Consider the following 9,821-nt stretch of genomic DNA (forward strand, 5'->3'; position numbering starts at 1 on the left):
GAAGGGTAAATAGAACTTACTTGCAGTGCCAAGTCCAACTGTGAGCCAGGCTCCATTGAGAGATAGACAGTCAGGACTATGATGTGGGAGAGAGAAGAGACCATCCCAGCAGCCACGGCATCCTCCATGCCCACAGGCAACATGGTATAAACAATGAAGATGATAAACAAGAAGAAGGAAACCTTGAAGGAAAGGAATTTGCACCAGAAATAAAATACAAAAATTTCAGGGGGGGGGGTCACCTCAAGTCACGGGAATTTACTCAAGGTATTTCCCATAGCATTAATTCAAGCTTTGGAACAAACATCTCAGGCTCCATCAGACAGGCCAAAGAGACTGTCCAAATCCCAGGACTTCATCACACTATAGTATCTATCCACTTTAAATCCAGTTGCTGCCTCCTGCAGAATTCTGGGGTTTGTAGTTTGCTGAGGCCCAGGACCTCCTCCCTAAACTACAAACCCCATAACTCTGCAAGAGGAAGCAACTGGATTTAAAGTTGATAGATGCTCGAGTATGATGAGAACTCTAGTTCTTCTGTACACATGGTGTCCAGTTCAAGAATATCCCGTACCCTGAGGTTTCTGGGCCAAAACTTAAAACCCATGGATGGCCCTTGGACATGCCATTAAACTGTGGCTGGTCCTTAATGCACCAGCCCCAGTGACTTTTAAGATGTTTTGTATTACAACTACCACAAACCCCTTATCTGTGGCCATGATAGCCAGGCTCCTAGGAACTAAAATTGTTTCCTACTTCTGACCCAGAGCCAACCATGTTAACTAGCAGTAATTCTACAGTATCCCTGGGATAATAATAATAATAATAATAATAATAATAATAATAATAATAATAATAATAGGCCCTCCACTTTCATGGGAGTTAGGAAGTGCAAATCCCTTGTGAAAGTGGGGAAACCGTGAATATTAAAAAATGTTTTTTTAAAACCTGAGAAAACATCTCTCTAGGAATATCTAGGTCCTCCAGCTCAACTTCTGCTGGAAATTGTCCATAGAAGCATTCTCTCTAGGAAGTCTAGGTCCTCCAAGGGACAGGATAGAGCAATCAAATTTGAAAAGAATCAAATCCACAAAATATACTGACTCTAAGAAATAATTAGCCACTGCTTTGCCCTGAGGAGGATGACTCCATGTGCCTAACAATATGGCCGTCCTCTTTGATCTTTCTCAACCCTCAGGAGATTCCCATTCTACATTTCCATATGCAGATACACCATGAAAGTCCAGCTATCCCTCCACATTTATGGGTTTGATTTTGTGGACTTGATTAATGACAGATTTTATTAAAACCTTTTTCTCTAGGAATTTCTAGGTCCTGCAGTGTGGCTCTATGGCAGGCCAGAGAGCAAGCATCCTCAAACTCTGGCTCTCCCGCTGTTTGAGCTTCTGATTCCCAGAAGCCTTCGCCAGCTTGTTCAATAGTCAGGAATTCTGGACAGTCACCCTCCACAGCTCCATCATCCTACCTGGTCCCAGGCTCTAACTACCCCGCCTGTAAAGACAAAGACGTAGCCCATGGTGATCAGGCAGGTCCAAATGATGGCCGAGAAGATCCTGGTACATCGCTGGAAGATGTTTTCAATGCACACAAGGACCAGGATGAGAATGAAGACCACGAGAGCGACAAATAAGGTCACCAGGAAGTCCAGGTTGGAGGAGAATTCCTGGGGAGGTGGAAGGAAAAGGGAAGAGCATCATTCCTCTCATCTGCAGCACTTCCTGAATGAATGAATTGGTTTATTTTGTTAAAATCAGCATCATTTAAATAATGGACACACAACATAAAATTTACAGTCAGCCCATCACATACATTGTGGTGAGGAACCCCATGAAAGCAGGGAAACGTCAAAGAGAACACCTGTCTACAAATCTCTAGGTCATCTTACCTAGACTATGCTTCTTGTTCCAGAACATTCCAATTGACATCAAGGAAAAAGAATTTACGAATTGGAATGCTGAACTTACGAAATTTATTTGGAGAGGGAAGAAACCGAGAATAAAGATGAAACATTTACAAGACACTAAACAAAGAGGAGGACTGGCTCTTCCAAATCTAAAATTATACAGGGAAGCAGCTATATTGATTTGGTTAAGAGAATGGATCCATCTTGATAATCAGAGTCTCATAACTCTGGAAGGAGATAGTTTAAAATTTGGCTTACATGCATACTTAATTTATGGGAAAGTGGCAGAAGACTCTAACTTTAATAAACACCCAATTAGGAAAACTCTGATGAATACTTGGAACAAATATAAAAAATTCTTTTACAGAAAATTACCACAATGGACCTCGATCCAAGAAGCTTTCAAACAAAGTGGAAATTCAAAGGGCAATAAAAGATGGCCAACATATGCGGAAATACTCAAGAAAACACAAGATAACCTCCAACTGAAATCATTGATAGAAATAAACCAGCAGGGCTATAACATGAACTGGTTTGAATATGCACAAATACACCAACAATATCAAAAAGATGTGCATACAGGATTTGAAGAAGAAAAGACAGACCTTGATAAGATACTTCAATCAAGAAATAAACAACTATCTAAGCTTTACAGTCTCCTGTTAAAATTGCACACAGGAGATGAATATATCAAGGAGTGTATGGTAAAATGGGCTAAAAACATTGGTCGCTCGATTAGCATAGATGAATGGGAATACCTCTGGAGAGTAAAAATAAAAATTTTCAGAAGTTATTCCCTTCTAGAAAATTTCTACAAAATGTTTTATCAAGCTTATATGACACCTGTTAAATTAGCCAAAATACAGCCACAATTAAAAAACACTTGCTGGAAATGTAAACAAGCAACAGGATCATTTTTCCACATGTGGTGGACTTGTAAGAAGGCAAAAAACTTTTGGATTAAGATTCATAAAACCACTGAAAAAATACTAAAGTTAAAAATACCCATGCACCCAGAAATATTCCTACTAGGAATAACAGATACATCACTGCTGAAGCCACATGATAAACTCTTCACTTTGATGACAACGGCTGCGAGAATAGTTTATGCACGAGCCTGGAAATTGGAGGAAACACCAGAAATGGAGGAATGGATCGTGAAAGTGACGGAGGTGGCTGAGATGGACATTCTGACAGGGTATCTCCAGTCAAAAGACCCTTCTGAGTTTAGGAAAGTCTGGGATCCCTTCAAAAGGTTTTTAGAAGGAAAGACCATTTCAACGTGGGGGTTTCAAATTTGACTATTATAAATTTTAATTTTCACCACTCGTTTAACTTCCTTCTGTGAAAAAAAAAGGTCATGATGAAGAAGAAAAAAAGAACTACAGTTCACAATTGCTGGTGGCTTGTGAACAGGTTGTGAAACTGAGCTTTTTGCTTTTGCTTTTTGGTGTATTTCTTTGCCAAGTACTTTGCATTTTTATATCGCCATTTGTTCAGATTTTTTTTCTTTTTTATATAAATATGGACATTTTAGCTTTGTTTTTGGTTTTTGGTTTTCTCTCTCTCCCTTTTTGATCCTTTTTAAATCTCAGTTTTCCCACTTTCTATACAATCAAATGTTCTCACTCTTTCAATGTTAATTTACTCTATCTTATAAGGTAAAACTTCAATAAAAATATATATTAAAAAAAAAATCTCTAGGTCATCCAGCATAACTCTATGGACAATTTTTGCCAGAAGTTGACCACAGGGTTGTGCTGGAGGGCCTACAGGTGCCCCTCACCTGACTACAAATCCAAGGATTTCAGAGTGAAGCCACTGCGGTTAAGGTGGTTGCAGATTGCTATAATTATGCAATGTGGACACAACTGAGCTAAAACATCACTTGCAGTCATTGTCAGACCCAATCAGTGGGATCTGTCAAAGGTTGAGAGATGACCAAATCTGCACTCAATTTGTTTCCATCCCTGGTGTTGAGTAACCACTTTCAACATGTATTTCAAAGAGCATTTATCAAAGCATTCCAAGATGAATTTTTCAAACTTTATACCCTCTAAGTATAGAATCATAGATTTAGAAGAGATCATATGGCCATCTAGTCCAACCCCCTGCCATGCAGGAAAAGCACAATCAAAGCACCCCCAACAGATGGCCATCCAGTTTCCACTACATTTCAACTGCGGTGCCCAGAACTGGACACAGTATTCCAGGTGTGGTCTGACCAAGGCAGAATAGAGGGCTAGCATGACTTCCCTGGATCTAGACACTAGATTCCTATTGATGCAGGCCAAAATCCCATTGGCTTTTTTAGCTGCCGCATCACATTGTCGGTCCATGTTTAGCTTGTTGTCCACGAGTAGTAAGTAAGTAAGTAAGTAAGTACCGGTAACTTTATTTTTCTATCCCGCCACCATCTCCCGGCTGGGACTCGGGGCGGCTAACACAGGACAAAGGCCCGAAAACAATAACCAAAGTACAACAATTAAAACATTACAAAGAGTAAAAACACAATAAAACGACATTATGCAGAACAATATATCAATCTATAAGAGCTCATTTAAAACATAAAATGAGTAACAATATAATAAAATAAGATGGACCACCAAGGTCTTTTTCACACGTACTGCTGTCGAGCCAGAATCTCCTTTTCTGTATCTTTGCATTCCATTTTTTCTGCCGAATCAGGACAGAAAATAAAGAACAACATTCAGAAAACAGGGGAATTCCACACAAGAACTAATCATGGCTAGCTAACACCTCCCAACAAAGATTTTCCTCAGGAAAAAAGCAACCAGGCTTTGGATCTGCAAGGCCACTAAATGCTAATCAAGATGGCAAAAGTTATTTCTCCCAAACTGAACTTTCCACCTATATATAAACTCCACTTGCCTAGTTTCCAACAGACCTCACAACCTCTGAGAATGCCTGCCATAGATGCAGATGAAACGTCAGGAGAGAATTCTTCTGGAACATGGCCATACAGCCTGGAAAATTCACAACAACCTATACTTTGTTTCCCTTAATTTTCTCTTAACTCAGCCTGAAAGAGGTGTTTGTGTTTGTTTTTTAATTCAAACGCCTCAATTGTTTTAAGCAGTATAATGAAGGGTATGTGTGCCAAGTCTGGTCCAGATCCATCAAGTCATGAAGGAGCCTTTGTGATACAAGCCAATAAACCAACTAACATTTGTACATATATGCGTAGCTTGAGACCCAAAGTAGCTTCCCAACCTCTGATACTTACCCTCCCACTGGCAAAAGAAGTGGCGATAAGAGCCACACAGATGCCCAAGACGATAACTAGGAGGAGGAGGATCAGGGGGTATTGTTGGCTCAGGCTATAATACGTTTGATAGAAGAGGTCCTCTCTCGGCGTGTCGCTGGTTGACCACGGCCGCCGTTGGCAGGGCATGGCTCCCCTACTCCTGGGGAAACCACTTTGGGTTGGAAATCATTCACTCCTCATGGTCCACAGCAGACAAAAATAGCATATCAGCACCCTTTGCAGAAGCTTCAGGGGCGACCCCATTGCAAAGACAGCATTCCCTTGAGGTTGCAGAGTGGCCCCTTGTTGGCAATTAGATTACATCCAAACCAAATGGAAAATTAATCCAGCTGCAGAAAGCTTCAACCCTGGGCTCCAGCGAACTGTCTTCCAAGCAGCGTTTCCATCAAAATCATCCAAAGTCAAGTGAATTTGGTCCTGTTGGCGCTGGATGTTGGAAGCAAAAGGACCTGGAGAAAGAAATATGTATTTCACTCATGAATGTATTGATCCAAGAGCATTTGTCTTATTATTATCAAGCCTAGTCACCATAATAAAACGGATCTGTTTACATTACAGCTTGACCTATCATTGCCTTGTTCTGTACTTTTCACATCCTTGCAATTTTTCAACTGCTTATTACACAACTGGCTTAGCATAGCACTTCATGCATCTCAGGAAGTAGATGCAAATTTCACAAAGCAAAGCTCTTTTGTTTCTAAAGCATCCCCAGACCGACTCCTAATTTTTTACAAAGTCAGACTGATGCAGCTTATTATTATTATTATTATTATTATTATTATTATTATTATTATTATTATTATTTTATTATGACACAGCAAACAAGATAGATATGCTGGATTTCGTATCACAAAATCACAAGTCGAACACTTCCCAAGTGTCTAGGACTGTGTGATGTATTTTCGGATGATGCGTGCAGATCCCAGTAGGGTGGCCTTTTGCAGATGGCAGATTGTGATTTGTCAATGTCTATTGTTTCCAAATGCCGGCTGAGATCTTTTGGCACGGCACCCAATGTGCCCATCACCACCGGGACCACCTGCACTGGTTTCTGCCAGAGTCTTTGAAGTTCAATCTTTGAGGTCCTGATAGCGGCTGAATTTTTCCTGTTGTTTTTCGTCACTGCGACTGTCACCTAGGATGGCGACATCAATGATCCAAACCTTGTTCTTTTCCACAACTGTGATGTCTGGTGTCTTGTGTTCCAGAACTTTGTCAGTCTGGATTCGGAAGTCCCACAGTATCTTTGCGTGCTCATTTTCCAATATTTTTGCAGGTTTGTGATCCCACCAGTTCTTTGCTGCTGGAAGGTGGTACTTGAGGCATAAGTTCCAATGAATTATTTGGGCCACATAGTTGTGCCTCTGTTTGTTTGTATTATTAGCTGCATAATAATAATAATAATAATAATAATAATAATAATAATAATAATAACAACAACTCTGGCAGAAACCAGTGCAGGTGGTCCCGGAGGTGATCGGCACATTGGGTGCCGTGCCAAAAGATCTCAGCTGGCATTTGGAAACAATAAGCATTGACAAAATTACGATCTGCCAACTGCAAAAGGCCACCCTACTGGGATCTGCACGCATCATCCGAAAATACATCAAACAGTCCTAGACACTTGGGAAGTGTTCGACTTGTGATTTTGTGATACGAAATCCAGCATATCTATCTTGTTTGCTGTGTCATAATAATAAAATAATAATAATAATAATAATAATAATAATAATAATTTTATTTATATTCTGCCCTATCTCCTCAAGGGGACTCAGAGCGGATTACAACACACACAAAAACACATAGAGACAAACATTCAACGCCTCACCCCAAAAGCAGACAAGGATACAATGAACAACCCATCTAATCCCAACACCAATCAACATCAAACAACCAGTTACTTTGCTGGAATTTGTCCTTATCCACACTAGTTTGCTTCCAAATATAAGGGAATATTATATATAATATAATATTATATATAAAATATATATAATATATTGTATATACATATAATATTGATTATAATATTATGATGGAATACAATATTATACTAATAATGCAATATAATAATATTAATTATATATTATATATTAAATGTAATATTACTAATAATATTACCATATAATGATATAGTACAATATAGTAATTTAATGCTTATATTGTACTGTTCTAATAATATATTGTATGTTCATTTGATTTGTAAGCCGCTCTGAGTCCCCTTCGGGGTGAGAAGAGCGGGATATAAATGTAGTAAATAAATATATAAAATAATATTACATTTTCCCCCATGTAGACACCATGAGAAATAAGAGAGCAACCCATTAGCTGAATTCCTCATCTTATGCAAGGGATTATTATTATTATTATTATTATTATTATTATTATTTCATTTCTATCCCGCTTTTCTCCCATGGGTGGGATTCAAAGCGGCGTACAACATATAAAATTCATACAAAAACATCAGACAGCAATACGTAATCAATTAAAACATCATATTCCGATATAAAAACCCAATTAACATATCAAATAAAACAATTTTAAAAACTTACAGTAAGGAGCATTTAAAGATATCCATAACCTCCAGACACTGAAGTTATTTGTCAAGTATTATTAAAAAAAATCATACTGGCAATGCCTATTTTCATTGGTCTGGGAAGGCGAATAGATGGATTAGATGACCTCAAGATACTTCATAGTTTATGAATATTGAGTTTGGTCTGATTTAAGGAAATTCTGACTTATACCTTTGCCAATTGTATTCTCCTTTTTCAAAGGGTTGCTTTGGAATATGTGGTGAACATAGGTGATGAGATGGGTGAGGAAAAACGTACAGTGAAATGACAAATTAATGAGTAATGAATAAGGAAACAAAGAAAAATGCCTTCTCGTTACCTAAGCGATGAATTCATCCTGTTATTAATACAAACAATTACTGGGCATAAATTCAAAGTAAGATGACATTCAGAAAGAATAGATGGGTCTGAATGGTTGGGATAAATTTGGGGAAAATACAGTTAATACAGGTTGAGCATCCCTTAGTAAGAGTTCTGAAATATTCTGCAACACAGGTTTGTCTGTCTCAGGATACATCTACACTGCGGAATTAATCCAGTTTGACAACACTTGGACTGCTGTCACTCAATGCTATGGAATTGTGAGATACCTAGTTTTACAAGACCCGTAGTTTTCCCTACCAAGGAGTCTGGGTGCTCCCAGTATTTCCATAGCATTGAGCCATGGCAGCTAAAGTGGTGTCAAACTGCAGTAACTGTACAGTTTAGATGTACCCCGAGACAGACTAATCAGTGTTGAAGAATGCATGATCGTGAAGTAATGGGATTGACAGACCAAAGGTCAATCACTTCCACAATGCACACACACAAACACAAATATACAAACAACATTTTGCCTCCCTGATAGCTATGTGACTCATTTACCTGAAACATCAAATACTCTTCCAGCAAAGCTGCCAAAGTGATTCGGCAAGTCATTCATGCTCAGCGTAGGCCCATTTTGTTTTGGTTCCATTGCACTATATATCTCTGTGCGTACAGACACACACACAACGATAGATAGATGATAGATAGATTGATTGATCTCAAAGGGATCAAATCAAAATACACTATGCTGAGCTGATCACCTGTTGCCAATTTAGGGCAACCCCATTAATTTCATAGGCAAGGTATGCTCAGAGGTGGTGTTGCCAGTGCCTCCCTCTGAAATTGAGCCTCCAGCACTTGGTATTCCTCGGTGGTCTCCCATCCAAGTACTAACCAGGGCTGACCCTGCTTAGCTTCCAAGATCAGACAAGATCTGCTGTATTTACATGCTTATTTTGTCCACATCACCTCTATGCATATTATGAACCTTTTGTGTGTCATACCACAAAATCACACACTGCCCACTAACAAACCATAGAAGCATCACTTTTGATGGACTGCTAAGACCCCTCTGCAACTCTGTTTCTGTCTCAGCCCATGCTGCTGTCTCTCCACTGCATGCCCCCAGCCTTGGAAATGCAAATGCTCCCACTTTGCAAAGTCCCCAAATCAAGGTGCCTTCTTACCTGGTCCACCAGCTCCATGAAGGATCCGAACAGGCTCCTCGCTTGGATTTGTCTCCCTTAATCTTCCTTTCTCTGCCTTTCTGGCAGCCGCAGGAAGCCGCCTTCCCCATAGCCCAGCCCTTTCTCTTAACTTGAGATTGAAACTCCGGCCAGATTAACACATTCATCTCCAAAGCAAGAGTTGTGGTGGGAGATGGAGAAGTGGATTCAAAGCCTCAAGCAAAAGCTGTGTTGGATTCCCTTGGGTTGCATCCACATTGTCGAATTAATACAGTTTGACACATCTTCAGCTTCCATGCAATGGAACCATCGGAGTTGTCATTTCATAAGGTGATCTCAAAGCACCGATGCTTCACCAAACTACAAATCCCAATATTCCACAGCACTGGCAGTTACACTGATGTCAAACTGCATGAATCGTACAGTATAGATGCACCCGTGGACTCTTCTAGATGGCAAAATTTTAAACATTTGTCACAGTTAGACCAAGTTTTCACCCAGGAGAAGGAAAGAGAGATGGAAGATGAAAAATAGGTTTGCTG

At 39.5% G+C, this 9,821-nt stretch overlaps 1 protein-coding gene across 1 annotated transcript in view; it reads right to left on the reverse strand.

Moving 5' to 3' along the window:
- The window catches only part of adcy4 (adenylate cyclase 4), a 53,817-nt gene extending 44,407 nt beyond the window's left edge, over positions 1–9,410 (reverse strand). The window contains 4 exon segments of the mRNA XM_003223847.4: positions 21–182; positions 1,487–1,684; positions 5,172–5,662; positions 9,280–9,410. Of these exon segments, the coding sequence (XP_003223895.2) occupies positions 21–182; positions 1,487–1,684; positions 5,172–5,339 (528 nt within the window). The 5' untranslated portion in view covers positions 5,340–5,662; positions 9,280–9,410.
- Between the last annotated feature and the right edge of the window lie 411 nt (positions 9,411–9,821).

This window comes from Anolis carolinensis, chromosome 6 (genome assembly GCF_035594765.1).
Source record: "Anolis carolinensis isolate JA03-04 chromosome 6, rAnoCar3.1.pri, whole genome shotgun sequence".
NCBI classification, from domain to species: Eukaryota; Metazoa; Chordata; class Lepidosauria; order Squamata; family Dactyloidae; genus Anolis; species Anolis carolinensis.